This window comes from Oncorhynchus mykiss, chromosome 25 (assembly GCF_057628025.1).
Source record: "Oncorhynchus mykiss isolate SJ-2025 chromosome 25, ASM5762802v1, whole genome shotgun sequence".
Taxonomy (NCBI): Eukaryota; Metazoa; Chordata; class Actinopteri; order Salmoniformes; family Salmonidae; genus Oncorhynchus; species Oncorhynchus mykiss.
This window is the reverse complement of record NC_143046.1, coordinates 57,321,687-57,341,094: the sequence shown is the minus strand read 5'-3', so window position 1 is coordinate 57,341,094 and position 19,408 is coordinate 57,321,687. Positions and strand designations below refer to the sequence as shown.

Below are 19,408 nucleotides of genomic sequence, written 5' to 3'. Positions count from 1 at the left end.
ATTTGTTAAAAAAGTTTGAAATATCCAATAAATGTCGTTCCACTTCATGGTTGTGTCCCACTTGTTGTTGATTCTTCACAAAAAATACAGTTTTATATCTTTATGTTTGAAGGCTGAAATGTGGCAAAAGGTCGCAAAGTTCAAGGGGGCCGAATACTTTCGCAAGGCACTGTAGATATGCCGATAGTGGACAACCTTCTTTTATGAGAAGTAGCCATTATTTACTATTGTCACATGTGCTCCCTCTCCGGCCTCTAGGTCACCAGGCTGTTCGTTATGGCGCACACCTGTCACCAGCCTTACACGCATTTTGACACTCACCTGGACTCCATCACCTCCTTGATTACCTGCCCTTTATATGTCCCTCCCTTTGGTTTCTACCCCCATTAGTCATTGTTGCTGTTTCATGTCAGTGCGCTGTTTGTGTTCCTTGTTTTGTTCATTTATTTATTAATTAAATGTATTCATTCCCTGAACTTGCTTCCCGACTCTCAGCGTACATCCGTACAACTATTTTTCACCTAGGGTTACTATACATGATTTTAACCCATTTTATAAGAGATTGTCCAAAATTGAAATGTTCCAGGCATTAATATATAAACTCCAGTCGTACTTTATGAAAAGCCTTTTAAAAGTCAGCTATGAATAGCAGGCCTGGTTTCCCTGATTTTTCATAGTGTTCTATTGGTTGCAGTACTTGCTGTATATGATCTCCAATATATTGTCCATGTAAAAAACCTGTCTGATTAGAATGAATAATGTCCAACAATACCTTTTTAATTCTATGCGCTATACATTTTGCTAGCATTTTTGCATCACAACACTGAAGTGTAAGGGGCCTCCAATTTTTTTATGGACTGGATCTTTATATTTACCACTTTGAATCGTGTTTCAGTAATAATGAAGGAGTGGTTAAAACATGATAATAACGGTCCTCTGAGGATATCAAAAAAGGTTTATCAGAGTTATTGACCTCAGAAGAAATCAGATTCAAGTAACTTACATTGTGGTGCTGAAACTTGAAGCTGCCGCCACGGCACAAACAATCGGAAATGGACAGCTCATGGTGCTGAAAGTAGGCAAATTGGAGTAAACATCATTCATTTTAAACGTCTTCATTTTAATTAGGGATATGTGTTGGAGCCTATTTCTTCCTGTTTAAGAAATAAGAGGCAGGCCTACCGGTTTGACTGATGAAATTAGGCTATAGGCTGCTATATCCATAGATATGTTAGTCAATTCCTCCACCCGCCATGCACTCTTTAAATAGCCCACCTCTGTGTCTGTTAAGACTTGAAGTTAGTGTGTATGAGAGGGTATGCCATAGGCCTACCTTTTCTTAAAGAAAAGGGCAAAAAGTACAGGCCTACCCACTATTAGTTTAATATTTTGAGGAAAATGAAACAGATGTGATTATATACAGTTATCTATAACAACACTTTGGTCCGCGATTCTTAATGCTAGAAACAAGATGTAAAATAGGAATAACAGGGAAAGACGTGACTCTGATGCATATGGGGATATTGTTGTTTCATTTGCTTTGGATATAATCGAATCTGACACTATCAATTGATTAAGCTATTCACATTCTGTACAATAAAATACATTTAAACCCAGACAGCTTTTAGGGAAACACTTGTGACCTCTCGTTGGGTTAAGCCAAGGAAGAAGATTAGCCAGCAGTTGAAGCTTACATTTTTCTGCGTCAGTAGGCCTACTCGGTCTGGGGTGGAAAGGTAGGCCTAACTTGAAAGTACCATGCTCAGATCCCTACGGACGTCTCAGAGTTAATTATTTACAAACAGGGACAGTTTCGTTGCAAATAACACACACTGTTTTGGCATTGTAGAAATATAATAAGATGAACACATAGGACTATCTCTCTGTCTATACTGTCATTTCAGTCATTTGTGATTTATTTAAAACGTTTCTACTAATACTGTATGGTAACTATTGAAGTCCACTCTTGTACAGCACATTAAAGGTGTATCTCTTTCTCTACAATTTAGGAGATTTTAAGATATGTTGTTGTTTGTGATGGTACTCTAGGTGCGAGGGACATCCTGTGCCACCAGTCAGTTGATGGTGGATGACCTTCTGACCGCGTGCTCGCCAGGTGACCCGGCTGCCATAGAATTGACCTGGATGGATGTGCCTAGCGACAAGCTGCTGGAGCCCATCATCTGCATGGTGAGAAACACACATTCAAAGCACAGACCCACTCACATTCACTGCTCACAAACATACTGGAACATGCTGTTTCAACATACACATCCAGGCATTTCAAACTGACTCTCACATTTGTGTAATTTCTGAACCATGCTCATGATTTTGTTTGTCTTCTGTGTGTGTCCCTCTGCCCTCCAGTCTGACGTGCTGTGCTCACTATCCACCACGCAACCCACAGTCAACATGGAGGTCTTGTTCAAGGTCAGGAAGTTCACAGAGGATTTAGAACAGGAGGGTTGAGAGCTCCTGGTTGGCAGGGGCTTTACTACTCCTTACTCAGTCTCTCCTATCAAGACCCAACTCCAGTCAAATAGTAGCTACAGTATTACAACAGTATTACAACACTACGAACCTGCATTGACAAGAATGATGGAGCATTTTAACTTACACACAATTGTTGTTTTTTTGCATATCCCAACTCCCTCTGAGACACCCACAAGTGCCTTATTTTCTCACTTTGTCGGCTCCGGTATTTAAGCCAGCAATCTTTCGGTAACTGGCCCAATGATCTAAACTTGAGGCTACGTGCCGCCCCTTAGTGGGTCTGCAGGGTGACTCCCCTAGTGGGTCTGGAACCCAGGTCAGCAGCACTACATTGCTGTGTGTCTGTATAGTTGAGGGTATATTGGTTTAGTAATACTCAATTCAGTTCTGTTTCCAGAGGGGATCTCAATGCTGTTACACGTAGCCATGATCACCAAGCTACCCTGACTTAATAAAACCTGAATTCAAAAAGGAACAAGATGTGCTTGTCATTATTTTATTTTTTACTTGTATTATAGTATACCCACATTTCTGTCCACAACTTTTGAATCAGGTAGTAATTCAACAGATACATGTGCTGCCTTTCCAACTGATGTCAAGTTCCAACACAAATATTCATTTGAAAAAGCAATATACTTTCACATTGCAGGTCTGTTGTTTAAACAATGTAATCATAATATATTACATTTAGCAGATGCTTTCATTCAAAGCGACTTACAGTCATTTGCACATACATTTTACGTATGGGTTTCCCCGGGAATCGAACCCACAACCCTGGTGGTGGGATCGGCATGCTCTACACAGGATCATCATTTATACTGTAATATGTGTTTATAACAGGGAGTGACATTGATAATAAGTCTATAGCAGTGTAATAAGTGTTTATAACAATGTACAGCACATCTACCAACGCACCGATGCGTTTCAAGAGCCTACACTATTTTGTTTCAGAATCCTCAGACCCCTGACAGGGAGTAGAATATTGAAAACCTAAATTAGAATATTAAGAATATAAGAATATTGAAAACCTAAATTACTGAGATCAGAGAAACTTAACAGAACGCATCTTGAAACAGAAAATATGCCACAATTTGTGAACGATGGACTTTTAAATTGAAGCTTTTTGCTCGATTTGGAACCGTTAATGTCGCTGATTTCATGAAGCTCTCCTGCGCATCAATTACTTCACGAAATCCCGCAACGTGAAAGCGCCAGAAAAAAAGATCGCGAGATTGTAAATATGTGTGAGAGTCACAGATTTGAAAGCAGACGCTTTCATCCAAAACGATTTACAGTAATGCGTACATACATTTTTCTTTTGGGTGGCCCAGGGAAATTAGACTTTTTCGAGCCTTTCGAAGCTATTTTCGTATCTCTTTCTTTGTAATACTGTATGTATTCAATCATTTCGATTTGATCACTTCCCAATGGGCACATAAATCAATTCAATGTTTATTCCACGTTGGTTCAACGTAATTTAATTGAAATTACATGGATATTGTGTCACAGTGAATTGTATAATCTGCAGTCAATTTCATTATGTTTTCATGTGCCATGATTCTGACATTTGACATATGATCCTCAAAGGATTAGGCTAAATAGTTTCAGTGGTGCAGTTGGTGTAATCTCAATTCAATACGATGTGCATTTACTGTACATAAAGCCAATATAGCTATTAAACCCATGTTCAGTGACTTTAATCTGTGACGCAAGTGGACAATTATGTTTGTGACGTTCCATGGAACCCACGGTGTAGTTTAAAACTCGATTCTGATTGGCTTGCAGGTCATTCTACAGTGTAAATCATAAATGAAAACGTGCTTTTATATCAGTGTGACAGATTCACAATACCGTGTCTCAAACCGTACCGCGCTTTTATCTGCCTAACGGTATCTTCAAGCAAGACTGGTTAGGCCTTTTGGATAGCTTGTCCAAGGTAAGAATATGCGTCAAGCTATAGCCTACTTTTAATGTTTTAGTTTCCCGAACTCAAGTTACTCCAGTCAAGTGATTCATCGTAAATTTGTTGTTTTGACTGAGCAGTCCAATGGCCAATGCTGTTTTTGGACTATGAGACCCTCGGCTATATACTATGATGAGCCAATAACACGCATAGTTTATGCATTAGGCATTGCACAAGTCAGTGTCTAGGTCAGAATATAAAGTAGCTATTTCCGTTAACTCAAATTACTCAAGTCAAGTGATTAATCGTAAGAGTTAGTTGTTTTGACTGTCAAAAAAATAACTTTGATGGAATATTCCAAATTACAATGGCAATTATGCATCACAAATTCACATTATTACTTGTATTTCAATGATTCATCCAGGCCCAAGACATAAAGTCGCCTGAAAGCTGTGTAGCAATAATTCCAGCTTCTGACCAAGAATCATGGATACCTTTCATGTGAGTACTCACACACCAGATTTTTTTTACATACCTCAGAAGGAAGATACCTCAATATCTGGAAGCACTGTCTCATGTACAACTGTTAATGCTATCTCTGAAATGTCTAACAAAATGTTGACTTGATCGTTTCATCAAGACCTTCTCATCACAAGTTGGAACTAGTGGTCAACATTGGGACAATGCCGCCCAAAATAACAGGGACCAACATTTTCATGGAGGTAAGCACTACACTTCTGATGGGTTTAAAGATTGTATTACATTATCTAAAAGTGAGAAAGTAAATCCCAGCTGTTTTTATTCTTTTCACAGGGAAGAACAATCCCCATTATGCCATGAATGTTTCATTGTTGAACAACCATCGATATTTGTCCCCTAATTTGGCTCCCGTTCCTCCAACAGTGAGCAAGACCTGTCAGCAGAGCTCACTGGAGCAGGGAGACATGCCGTCACCCTTTTGGCACCTGACAAAGTACACTTTTTTTCTTCTAAATAACACTATAGTAACATCTTCTGCACAAAGTTACATTCCTAATACGATTGGTGTTAAGTGAGAAAGAATCCTAAAGATGGTCCAATGGGCATGGTCTGAAGCCTCTCGTCATCTCAGTATGTTGAACCACCTGATTTTCTGCAGGCTTGAGATTCAGATCCTGCTGAACGATGTTAAGCAGTCGATTAACCACATGCAGGGGACGCTGAACACCATGCAGGGGCAGTGTATTGAGTTGCAGACTGCCATATCTAAGGTAGTGTCAGATGAGTCTCAGATACAGAAGAATAAGTCTATGATGGTATGGTGATAATGATTGAGATGGTGATTATAATAATGATGACTAGCGGTACCCCACCCTACGGGCGGTAAATCATTGGATCTGATTAATTCAATTCAATGCAATTCAATCTTTGAGGACTGCAACCATAGAAATACAGTTTATTTACACTAATAATAAGCTATTGTCAACTTCCCATCTATGCTTATCTTGCTCATTGCTCACTGTTACCCTACGTGTGCAACTATTATTGATTTCTCACACAAAAATAATTTGGTTGCAAATGTACCTGGGGCCACGTAAATAATTGTTAGGCTACTCATTTTGAATGAGTGGCAACTTGTGTGACCATAAAAGTCTGTGTGCGACTGGGGACAGTAAAATAATTTGGTTACTGACCTGCCCTACATCATAGAAGGCCCTTCAAGTCGGAACTAGAAAATTCGGACATTTCTGACTCTCTGACTCACTAACTCGTTATGGAATGAGGATTTCAGGTTTCCCACTTGTGAAGTATCAGAATCAACCAGTAGCAAGCTCTACGCTAATAACTTACATTCATTTTAACTCTGAGGTTCCAAGTTTCCGAAAGCATGTGAATGCGTCAATAATTGCCATGGTAATTTTGAATGTTCAGTCAGTGAGCATTATGGGTAATTGTCCTACATACTTACATCAAATGCTTTATGATAGCATCATCTCCTGTAGTAACAGTACCTTTCCAAACACAATTACAATTAAAATTAACAAAGATACAAAATATTGCTAAAGTGAAGAAAATCAGCTCAAAATTGTAGGAGGAAATGCCCCTGCAGCAGGGAGACTTACGGTATTATAATATATTGTAGATAACATTAATATAATTTGTGTATTTACAGTATCAGTACACATGCAAATGGAAGTATATGCTAGGGATTGATCTACACTGAGTGAACAAAACATTAACAACACCTTCCTATTGAGTTTCCCCCCTTTGGTGGTGGACCATTGTTGATACTCAGGGAAAACTGTTGAGCTGAAAAACCCAACAGCATTGCAGTTCTTGACCCAAACCGGTGCACCTGGCACATACTACCATACTCTGTTCAAAGGGACTTAAATCTTTGGTCTTGCCCATTCACCCTCTGAATGACACACATACACAATCCATGTCTCAATTGTCTAAAAATCATTCTTTAACCTGCCCCCCCCCCCCCCCCCTTCATCTACACTGAGAAGAAGATTTAACAATTCACATCAATAAGGGATTATAGCTTTCACCTGATTTGTCTATGTCACTGAAAGAGAAGGTGTTCTTAATGTTTAATACACTCAGTGTAATGATGTTATAGATTCTAAGTGGTTGATTTCATAGGGAATTAATTTATGCTCTATTTATACCTGCAGATCATCACAGCAGCCGAAGTTGCTGTGCAGAGGGAGGAGATCCTCCGAGCATCAGGCCTCATCCCGTCACAGAGGGAGGAAATGCTCCGAGCATCAGGCCTCATCCTGTCACAGAGGGAGGGTATCCTCCAAACAGCCAGTGTTCCTGCACAGAGGGAGGGGATTCTTCCAGCAGCTAACATCACTGTGCAGAGGGAGGAGATCCTCCGAGCATCAGGCCTCATCCCGTCACAGAGGGAGGAAATGCTCCGAGCATCAGGCCTCATCCTGTCACAGAGGGAGGGTATCCTCCAAACAGCCAGTGTCCCTGCACAGAGGGAGGGGATTCTCCCAGCAGCTAACATCACTGTGCAGAGGGAGGAGATCTTCCGAGCATCAGGCCTCATCCCTGAAGAGAGGGAGGACATCCGCCTCACAGCCAGTGTCCCTGCACAGAGGGAGGTGATTCTTCCAGCAGCTACTGCAGCTACTGTCACTGTGCGAAAGGAGAAGATCCTCCGAGCATCAGGCCTCATTTCTGCACAAAAGGAGTTGATCCACCTGATGGCCAGTGTCACTGCGCAGAGGAAAGGAATCGTCCCAATGGTCAGCGTCCCTGCGCACAGGGAGGGGATCGTCCCAAAGGCTAGTGTCCCTGCTGAGAGGTTGGAGATCCTCCGAGCATCAGGCCTCATCCCGCCACAGAGGGAGGGGAATGTCCGAACAGCCAGTGTCCCAGCACAGAGGGATGGGATTCTCTCAGCAGCCAGCATCACTGAACAGAGGGAGGGGATTCTTCCAGCAGCTTCTATCACTGTGCCGAAGAAGAAGATCCTCAGAGCATCAGGCCTCATTCCTGCACAAAAGGAGTTGATCCACCTGATGGCCAGTGTCACTGCGCAGAGGAAGGGAATCGTCCCAATGGTCAGCGTCCCTGCGCACAGGGAGGGGATCGTCCCAAAGGCTAGTGTCCCTGCTGAGAGGTTGGAGATCCTCCGAGCATCAGGCCTCATCCCGCCACCAAGGGAGGGTATCCTCCAAACAGCCAGTGTCCCTGCACAGAGAGAGGAGATCCTCCGAGCATCAGGCCTCATCCCATCACAGAGGGAGGGTATCCTCCAAACAGCCAGTGTCCCTACACAGAGAGAGGAGATCCTCCGAGCATCAGGCCTCATCCCATCACAGAGGGAAGGTATCCTCCAAACAGCCAGTGTCCCTGCACAGAGGGAGGGGATCTTCCGAGCATCAGGCCTCATCCCTGAAGAGAGGGAGGAGATCCTCCTCACAGCCAGTGTCCCTGTGAAGAATGAAAACATTCATCCACAACCACCTTCCATCATCCCCATGTTGGCACCACTGCGGAAATGGGATGGTGGAGCGTGTACTCCACCTGTGGATTTCTATTCCAAGAGAAGAGGTCACTTAACCTTACCTAATTAGTAAAGAAATTACTATTGCGAGAATAAGTTGTGATAGATCAAATGTATGGCTCATGTGAGTGTATAGCTGTAATACTTTCATGCATTTTCTACATAAAAATGTTTAGCTCCATTGTACTTTTACATTTGAGTCATTTAGCAGACACTGTTATCCAGAGCGACTGACAGTAGTGAGTCTATACATTTTCATACTCCAGTGAATCTCTCCAGGATTTCACATGGATTTTTTTCATATTTGCGGATAAATATGCTAGATTTTGCAGCGACAATTATGACATTTTGCATTGCAATATGCAATTGTTTTGTCCAATTTGTTGCAAAAATGCACTGACAAGGGAAAAAACTGTGTTGATGTGTCGCTTGATTGAACCATATTATGCAGTAAATGTGCGGTGATTGGTTGAAATTGCGAGCACTCTTTTTGTACTGTGGTAATTGTCAGTTCTATGCGATAATATTGTGATGTGACTATTTTATGCAGAAATAGTTTGGTGATTGGTCACATTTGTAAGCCCTCACATAATATGCAGGGAATTGTTCATTTTGCAACCAAAACAATGCGGTGGCAGAGTCCTGGAGTAACCTCCCAGTAATCCCTGTGACTGCGTGTAGGTTAAGATTGGGTTGTAAACAGAGTATCAGAGCAAGACGTTCCTACCTGTCAGCCAGTAATTGTTCTGTATGGTGACATGAGCAGAGTGGCCTGACTTCTCCCACTTATTACAGATGTCCGACTTAGATATGTGGAGCATCCTGCTATGATGTCCATCACCAAGCCGGAACACTCCGATGCCAACCCTCAGTTCCAGACTGGCACCCGGCCGGTGGCTGAGCCCGAGACCCCTGCTGTTCACAATAACAGTGGAGGCTGGCTGAGCTGGGTCTTTGGGAGTGGAAGAGCTAATAAGAAGGAGGTTCATCTACCTGAGGACAAAGACAGATCTGTAAGGAACTGGTTATTAACACTATATTCTATGTAGAGACAATTGAGTGGATTTAAAAAATAAAATAAATTGTGGCTTGCTTCACATTGCTAATCTCTTCTTCCTCAGATTGTCTGGGATCCAACTCTGCACAGATGGGTTAACAAAACTGAGCCCAAGGCTGAAGTACACACTTAAATTCAATTAAATTAAAAACAGTGAACAACCATTGTATTTCAACTGTGCTGATATTACCAACAATTTGGAAAATGTGTTGATGTGTTTTACAGAACAAGTGTGTACCACCACCTCCACCGATGGGGACACATGGATATCAGGGGAACACTGGCAGTGTCCCCAAAGGAGTGAATCCCTACTCTATGAAAGCAGGTGAATATTGCTTTAGAATACATGTGGTCTAACCAAGACTGTGTCAGCCAATCATAGATGTCCCTGGTGGTCTCCTCGCTAACACCTTTCCCACTGCCAGCAGGTCTATGGGGCAGCAGATACCCCACAATGCATTACAATGATGGGACCAACTCAAAGCCTCCAAGCCATGGGGCTGGACTGCTTCCTAGACAGCTCTCTGGCTTGCTCCCTCCTTCACACTTTGACCTCATGGCACCAATGGTTGTGCCACCTGACACTCTACACTACTGAGGTATGACTCTGGAAAATCCTTCCAAATTGTATCCATTCATCATTAACTGTGATTTGACTTTAACATAGCAAATGGCTGAAGTAGCAAGGATGTTAACTATTTTTCATTTTTGTCCAACAGGCCATTTTCCCAAATTGGATTTGCCATACATAGATTTTTTCAGCATTAAAAATGTATTAAAATATGATCTTTTAATTAAATATCTCCTTTGTGTCCTCATGTTCACATGAATTTGATGTGTTCTATCATCATTTACAATTCTTATTGCTTCTGCATTTACGTTACTTACTGTACAGACAATATTATATTATTATATTTTATTTTAGACATTACAAAAACATTTTTTCATGCTTTCTGGATTTCTTACATTTACTTACTGTACAGGAAAGTATATTTTATACACATATTTAAACAAAACAAAAACATTTTATTTATGTATTTCATAGACGGCGGCAGGGTAGCCTAGTGGTTGGACTAGTAACCTGAAGGTTGCAAGTTCAAACCCCCGAGTTGACAAGGTACAAATCTGTCGTTCTGCTTTCAGTTCTGCACTGTTCCTAGGCCATCATTGAAAATAAGAATTTGTTCTTAATTAACCTTGCCTTGTTAATAAAGGTTAAAAAAAGACACAACGGGGGGGGGGCGAGTGAGGGGGGGGGGGGCGAGTGAAGGGTTGTGCGTGAGAGGCTCCTGCAACTTTTTTGCGAAATAATCTAATTTAACCTACTTTATGGCACTTTTTACAACAAACGTTTCTTTCTAATACAAGATTGTAACTTTCTATATGAAAATGCCGAGTAATAAGCGACCAAAGGACAATAAATCCACAGCGGAGGCCTACTCCCCACTAAACAACGAGACAGACATGGCGGGAGGCACATGCAACAACGTGACACTTACAGAACTTACCCGGGCTTTGGGGGAGCTACGTGTTGCTATAGCTGAGGATCTTAAGGCCACTATTGCTGAACTGGACACCAAAATCGAGAGCATCATTCGAACGGTCGCTTCGCATGGCCAGAGTATTGTGGACCTTGAGAAAGCTTCTGAATTCAACGCTGGCAGGATCGACGAGTTAGAGAAGCTATGTACGTCATTGCAGGATACTGTGCAGACGCTTTCTGTGAAAGTGGTGGACCTGGAGGGCCGATCCAGACGTAATAACCTTCGCGTTGTTGGTCTGGCAGAGGGGGTAGAGGCGGGCTCTCGCCCCACCGACTTCTTCGCCAAGCTATTGAAGGATGCAATGGGATCGGATGTTTTGGATTCGGATCCCCAGCTGGACCGCGCACATCGCTCCCTTGTCCCAGTGCCTGGACCGGGCAAACGTCCTCGCCCAGTAAAATCATCTGTTGTCACAGTTTCAAGACCAAGGATCTTATCCTGCGTGAAGCTCGAATGAGGGGCAACCTGTCACATAAAGGGCATCCATTCCGTGTCTATGAGGATTATGCGCCCGATGTGGCAAAGCATCGCGCCGACTACAGAGATGTCATGACCAAACTCTACAAACTCCATCTTCGCCCAGCCTTACTCTTCCCTGCAAGACTAAGAATTACCCCGCCTTCCGGTGAGAAGATTTGGCTCTCCTCGGTTTTGGACGCAGAGAAGTTTATCCGGGGATATACACCAATCCCCCGTACAGGTTAGAGTGCCTTGTTATTGCGTGTTAGGGTCTGCTCATGGACTCGAATCCATACTATACCATATTGGGTGAAAACGTATTAAACGGGCTCAACAAGGGCTACCGAACATGTAAGACGCTGAGCAGACCAATGGATGGCGGTCAGAGCTCTCAATGAACGTTACATTCACTTTCATCCCGGCTGTGCTCAGAGCGATGCATATTTTTTACTTCCAGGTTTGATCACTGACACCTTCGGACGGATATACTTATATTCCCCCACTTTTGTTTTGTTTCGTTATTTATTTTACAATCCTTACATTATTCTTACTACCATACCATTTATTTATTGCTTGCAGGGGACTGGGGGTGATGGTTGGGAGGGGGCAGACACCTGGTTAGCAGGTTGATGTTTTGTGCCGTTCTGCCTTTGTCTGGCCGTGGGCCTCTCTCCCGACTAGAGTCCCACCAGCCCTCTGTAGTGCTTATGTCTGTGTAGGTGTGCGTACATATAATTACTATTTGTACTTTATTACTATTTTCTCTTAGCATTTTAGTATTATGTATGTGTATATTTTAAATCAGTGTAGACTGTTATTCTGGGGTATGAATGTTTGTATGTGTATATGTGCATATGGATGTATACATACATATTCTTTAAATATATATTTTTATATATGATTTTTTTTGCGTGGGTATGTATACATACATGTATATGTATGTATGTGTGTGTGTGTGTGTGTGTGTGTGTGTGTGTGTGTGTGTGTGTGTATGTATATATATGTATATATACACGTATGTGTATCTATATGTATGTATGTATGTGTGTGTATGTATGTGTGTATGTATATGTATGTGTTTATGTATGTGTGTATATGTATGTGTGTATATGTATGTCTGTGTGTGTGTGTGTGTGTATGTATATATATGTATAAATACATATGTGTATCTACATGTATGTATGTGTATGTATGTATGTATATGTATATATATATGTGTATGTGTGTGTGTATGTATGTGTGTATATGTATGTATATGTATGTATATGTATGTATATATATATATATATGTATATGTGTGTGTGTATGTATGTGTGTATATATATAATGTATATATTTTTATTTAAACATGTTTTGTTTATGGGGGGAACGTTTAATTTAACAAATCCTTGTTCCGATCTCCTGACCCACAGTATGTAAAGGTACGGCTGACTATGTCGGTTGCGGGTGGTTTATTTTTTGACCGGCAGTGCTTACCAATATCATCTTGAGGCTATATCTTGCTTATCTCTGGGATTGACCCAGGATGACGCTTAAATGCGCAATATGTTTAAGTTGCAACTTATTCTGTTTAGGTTTATTAGATGTTAACTGAACACTTAACTCGCGGGAGCCTCCTCAGTTCATATGTTAGTAGAAGTTCTAGGATAGTGAGAGGTGAACGTATAGTTGGGATTTTATTTTTGTTTTACCTCTTGTTCGAGGTCGCGCCGTGCTTTTTTGGCATCGGCCAGACAATGTGTTTATTATTTTTATTTATCCTTTTTCTTTCTCCTGTTTGTACATGCCTGTTAAATGTGGGTTGATGGGGGGGGGGGGGTAAGTGTTGGGGAAATTAGGGGAACAGGGTGGGAAGTAAAGGTGCTTGCAGGGGGGGAGGGGTGGGTTGGATACTGCTCAGGTGTAGGTGCTACATATGCTGATCGTGATGGTTTGGTGCGCTTTCTTACCTTTTTATCAAGTTACATGGTATGCAGGCCACCATAGGAACTACAAACGAGAGGAGGGCGGGGCTTACATTCACTTCCTGGAATGTCAAGGGTTTAAACGAACCAATTAAGAGGGGCAAGGTCCTAGCCCACTTGAAAGCACTCTCGTCTGATATTATATTTTTGCAAGAAACCCATCTGAAGAATAACTCTCATAGCAGACTTAAGTGTAGGTGGGTGGGGCAAGTGCATCACTCTAACTTCTCTGCCAAAACGAGAGGCACAGCGATTCTGGTACGGAAAGGAATTCCCTTTCTACATAAAACCACTATTGCGGATAAAGAGGGTCGGTATGTGATCGCAATAGGAGAAATCCACTCTACCTCAGTAACTCTACTAAATATCTATGGACCAAACATTGACAACCCCTCTTTTTTCAAAAGAGTCCTCGCCCTGATTCCAGATATCTCCCATACTAACCTGGTCATTGGAGGGGACCTTAACTGTGTGCTAGACCAATATTTGGATAGATCCTCTACCCGGCGAACCCCTACCTCCTATTCAAGCAAATTCTTGAATACCTACATAAAAAATTCAAACGTATTTGATATATGGAGGATCCATAACCCTACGGGTAGGGAATACTCCTTTTACTCTCATGTTCACAAGGTTTACACTCGAATTGACTACTTTTTGTTGGATGCTAGACTACTCCCCTATACCTGTAATGTGAGGTATCATGATATTATAATCTCGGACCACAGTCCACTCACCTTCTCCCTGAGATTGGGTGACATTGTACCAAACGAGAGGGTCTGGAGGTTGAATCCTCAGCTCCTCACAGAACCAACATTCTGTGAATATCTTAAAGACCAAATTACATATTTCTTTGATACCAATGACAACACAGAGACCTCCCCAGCATTATTGTGGAAAACACTGAAGGCTTATCTGAGAGGCTGTATCATCTCCTTTCAGGCTGCCAGGAGTAGGCAAAACAGAGGAAAACTGGAAGAACTGGAGGGACAAATTCACTTACTGGATAGGGAGAATGCTAGCCACCCATCTATGGAGAAACATAAAAAAATTACCTCTTTAAAATTTGAATATAATCAGATTCTCTCAGCTAAAATTGCTAAATCTTTTCTCTATGCCAAGCAAAAATATTTTGAGTTTGGTGACAAACCACACAAATTACTTGCCAGACAACTTCGAAAAAATGTGAGTGACCGAATGATTCACAGGGTTAAATCTGCATCTGGGGAATTACTCTCTTCCCCCAAAGACATCAATGACAGATTCCGGCAGTTTTATGAGACTCTATATACATCTAAAGCGGATCCTAACCCCTTAATTATGCAAACATTTTTGGAGGACTGTAATCTCCCTGCCCTGAACCAGGACGATTCTAACTTCCTGAATAAGGAAATATCTCTTGATGAAATTCGAGAAACAATTAAATCTCTAAAGAGTGGCAAGACCCCGGGCCCAGATGGATACCCTGGTGAATTCTATAAAACATTCAGCAACATGCTCTCTCCCTATCTGCACAAAATGTTGGTTCAGGCCAATGAGGATGGAGCTCTCCCTTCTACTTTGGACGAAGCGTTCATTACAGTTATACATAAGAAGGGTAAAGATCCAGAAGAGGTAGGGTCATACAGACCAATATCTCTCCTTAATACAGACCAAAAGATTTTAGCAAAAACTCTGGCTAACAGGCTTAGCACTTTAATTGGCAAATTGGTCCATTCGGATCAGACCGGCTTTATCCCTAACAGAAACTCATTCTTCAATCTCAGGCGCCTCTTCAATATTATGTATTCTCAGAGGTTACCCAACGTGGACCTTGCCGTCATATCTCTTGACGCCGAAAAGGCCTTTGACCAAGTTGAGTGGCCCTATCTATTCAAGGTCCTACAGAAATGTAATATTGGAGATAGGTTCATAAATTGGATCCAGCTTTTATATAGGAACCCCTGTGCCAGAATACTCACTAACCAATCATTGTCGCCCCGATTTAACCTCAACAGGGGGACAAGGCAGGGTTGTGCACTGTCGCCTATGCTCTTCGCCCTAATTATCGAACCGCTCGCTCAGACGATTAGATCTCATGCAGCAATACACGGCTATAATACTAAAGATACTCTAAATAAAATCTCCCTCTAGACAGATGACATCCTCCTCTATGTAACAGAACCCCAGGCTAGTATCCCAGCTATTCTTGATGTGATCAATTTGTTTGGTACCTTCTCGGGATACAGAATAAATTGGAACAAGAGTGAATTAATGCCCATACGGTCGCAAAATGCCTCCTGGCTAGAACATCTCCCATTTAAGTTATCTTCAGAAAAATGTACCTACCTAGGAATTGTAGTTACCAAACAATACTCCTTACTATTTAAAGATAATTTCCCCTCTCTGATACAAAAACTCAAAGCAAACATACTATTTTGGAGAACTCTCCCAATTTCTCTCCTCGGAAGAATTAATGCCATTAAAATGGTCTTCCTCCCACAACTGCTCTACCTATATCAGAACATCCCAGTATTCATACCTAAATCCTTTCATAAACAACTGGACTCAATTATCAATCCTTTCATCTGGGATTATAAAACACACAGAATAGGTAAAAAACACCTCTGCAAATCCAAGATGGAAGGAGGATTGTCTCTCCCAAATTTTATATTTTATTACTGGGCCGCTAACCTCCGCATTGTTACGTTTCTGCTGGATGACGTACTTCCGGCATCCAGCTGGCTTAGTATGGAGCGTGAGGAGTGTCACCCCTTCTCTATAGGCGCTGTGATTTTGTCGCCTGTCAATCTGGAGATGTCACTTTATTGTAACAATCCTATTATACATAGCACAGTCCGAATCTGGAAGCAAATGAAAGTCCACTTTGAGCTTAGACCAATGTCATTCATGCTCCCTGTCGCCAGGAATCCCTCCTTTGCCCCTTCTAACCTTGATAACACCTTTGAGCGATGGGGAGAGTTGGGGATAAGTACCATAGGGGATTTATACATAGAAGGGACCTTTGCTTCCTTTGAGTTGCTGAGGGAAACTTATAACCTTCCCAGAAGTAATTTTTTCAGATACCTACAAATTAGAGACTACGTTAGGAAACACCTCCCAACATTTGGGAATGCCAAACCTTCCATGTTTGACGGATGCATAAAAATATGCCCCACCTCCGATAAACTGATATCGCGTCTATATGATGCTTTTCAATCTGTTAGCACACCTTCCACTGATGCCATCAAGGCAAAATGGGAGGAAGAACTAGGGACTGACATCTCGATGGCAGACTGGGAAGAGAGCTTGGAGTATATCCACACATGCTCCATTAATTCCAGACATCGTCTCATACAATTCAAGGTTTTACACAGATTACACTATTCCAAAATTAAACTGCATAGGATATTTCCTGACACATCCCATACATGTGATAAATGTCAGGCTACGCAGGGTACACTACTCCACTGCTTTGCCCTATGCTCTAGCTTGCATGGTTATTGGAGTGGAATTTTTGGGATCCTCTCTGAAGTTTTGGAGACTTCAATAGATCCAGACCCGCTTCCGATAATCCTGGGAGTATCTGAGTCCCTAAACGGATTAACCAACCCCCAAAAACAACTAATCTCGTACGGTCTCATCTCGGCAAAAAAACAAATCTTGTTGTTTTGGAAGAGGAGGGAAGCGCCCTCTACCAAATTATGGCTCAGTGAATTGGCAAACACTGTACACTTAGAAAGAATTAGATATATTCTGAACAATAAATTATCAACATTTGATCAAATCTGGCAGCCTTTCCTCTCCTACTTGGACGAGTCGGCGCTGTGAATTTGTACTTATTAACGCACTCTCAATTGTAATATTTTAATCTACCTTTGGGCAGCATGTGCTGGCCCTGCCACCCGAGCAGTTGGGGGGGGGGGTCAGGCTACGCAGGGTACACTACTCCACTGCTTTGCCCTATGCTCTAGCTTGCATGGTTATTGGAGTGGAATTTTTGGGATCCTCTCTGAAGTTTTGGAGACTTCAATAGATCCAGACCCGCTTCTGATAATCCTGGGAGTATCTGAGTCCCTAAACGGATTAACCAACCCCCAAAGTTGGGAGGGGGGGGGGGGTTTGGGGGAATAAGGGGGGGGGGGGGTAGGGGGGACATCTTCCCTCTTTCTTTCTACGTGTCCTTGTTTTGTATGTCGTGTTTTGTATTATTTGTTCTGCACCCAGAACTCTGGGTCTTGTTGTTCCTGTATGCTCTTTTATGTTTAGATAAGAATTGTATACCTGTCTTGTATACCACCTATACACCATTCTTGTGTGTGTTTAATAAAAAATATTTGAAACAAACTAAATATATTTAGATGCATTTTCAATTCCTAAATGTCAATATTTTATTTTCTGTGCCACGTGTTTATGCCCATTTATGTACATCCTGTATACACCTCACACACATGGTCAGGGGCTTAAAAATAAGAAAACAGTAACATGTCAGATAGAGTTTACATTTTTGAGTTTGCATCCCAATATGACACTTTAAATATTTCACAGAATACTGAAATGTAACAAAACACCTATTGTGTTTATTGAGATGTAAACTGAGATGCTCAGTTGGTCAATATTTCCCTCCAGTGATTCCCCAACATCTTGTCAACATGGGACCCAAAAATGGAGCAGATATCTTATACCAACCTATCTAAATAGACATGTATCCATAACAAGGCCTAGGAGGCCCCTATACTGTCCAAAGATCTCTCCAAAATGTCACATATTTTAAAGCATCTTTATTTTCATGCATATAACTTGGCAAAAAAAATTTGGGGTGACCACATTCACATTCTTTTGTGTAGACAATCATTTTTGATGATTTCATGACTGTTTGATAGTAGGTCCCTGAATGGTCAAAAACCCTCTTCAAATAGAAGTATGTTTGTAGCACAAAATATCTTACAGGAAGGCCCTCTCACTCTCTCATCATGTCACAAGCAGACAGGCTCCCAGAGGCAGGGCCATAAAAGGCCCCATCTCACTCAGCTGCCGCTGCCCTCTCCAACAGCCATCAGCACAGAACAGCATGAATCAAATCAAAGTATATTTGTCACATGCGCCGAATACCGCAGTGAAATGCTTACTTACAGGCTCTAACCAATAGTGCAAAAAAAAGGTATTAGGTGAACAATAGGTAGGTTAAGAAATAAAAACAACAGTAAGAAGACAGTGAAAAATACAGTAGTGAGGCTATAAAACTAGCGAGGCTACATACAGACACCGGTTAGTCAGGCTGATTGAGGTAGAATGTACATGTAAATATGGTTAAAGTGACTATGCATATATGATGAACAGAGAGTAGCAGCAGTGTAAAGAGGGGTTGGCAGGTGGTGGGATTTCTAATCCCTTGATATTATTGTAGGATCGGATTTTAATAGCTAACTTTTCGATGGCCATAATAAATAGATATGCCGATAGTGGACAACCTTCTTTTATGAGAAGTAGCCATTATTTACTATTGTCACATGTGCTCCCTCTCCGGCCTCTAGGTCACCAGGCTGTTCGTTATGGCGCACACCTGTCACCAGCCTTACACGCATTATGACACTCACCTGGACTCCATCACCTCCTTGATTACCTGCCCTTTATATGTCCCTCCCTTTGGTTTCTACCCCCATTAGTCATTGTTGCTGTTTCATGTCAGTGCGCTGTTTGTGTTCCTTGTTTTGTTCATTTATTTATTAATTAAATGTATTCATTCCCTGAACTTGCTTCCCGACTCTCAGAGTACATCCGTACAACTATTTTTCACATAGGGTTACTATACATGATTTTAACCCATTTTATAAGAGATTGTCCAAAATTGAAATGTTCCAGGCATTAATATATAAACTCCAGTCGTACTTTATGAAAAGCCTTTTAAAAGTCAGCTATGAATAGCAGGCCTGGTTTCCCTGATTCTTCATAGTGTTCTATTGGTTGCAGTACTTGCTGTATATGATCTCCAATATATTG

General features: G+C 41.6%; 1 protein-coding gene and 2 long non-coding RNA genes across 3 annotated transcripts; all 3 read left to right on the top strand.

Moving 5' to 3' along the window:
- The first annotated feature begins 1,680 nt into the window (after positions 1-1,680).
- LOC149972064 (uncharacterized) lies at positions 1,681-2,964 on the top strand. Its single transcript, XR_016491897.1, has 2 exons — positions 1,681-2,190; positions 2,368-2,964. It is a non-coding gene; the product is annotated as an uncharacterized LOC149972064 (long non-coding RNA).
- Positions 2,965-4,120: 1,156 nt separating this feature from the next.
- On the top strand, positions 4,121-5,889 carry LOC149972063 (uncharacterized). The gene is made up of 3 exons (XR_016491896.1): positions 4,121-4,897; positions 5,037-5,118; positions 5,300-5,889. It is a non-coding gene; the product is annotated as an uncharacterized LOC149972063 (long non-coding RNA).
- A 1,146-nt stretch (positions 5,890-7,035) lies between these two features.
- On the top strand, positions 7,036-8,478 carry LOC149972062 (uncharacterized). The gene has a single exon (XM_090219303.1). It carries the CDS (start codon positions 7,036-7,038, stop codon positions 8,473-8,475), a length of 1,440 nt encoding a protein of 479 aa, XP_090075429.1. The 3' UTR covers positions 8,476-8,478.
- Positions 8,479-19,408: the final 10,930 nt, after the last annotated feature.

Coding starts and splice junctions, on each gene's coding strand:
- LOC149972062 (XM_090219303.1), top strand. CDS start 7,036: ATGCTCTATTTATACCTGCAGATCATCACAGCAGCCGAAGTTGCTGTG.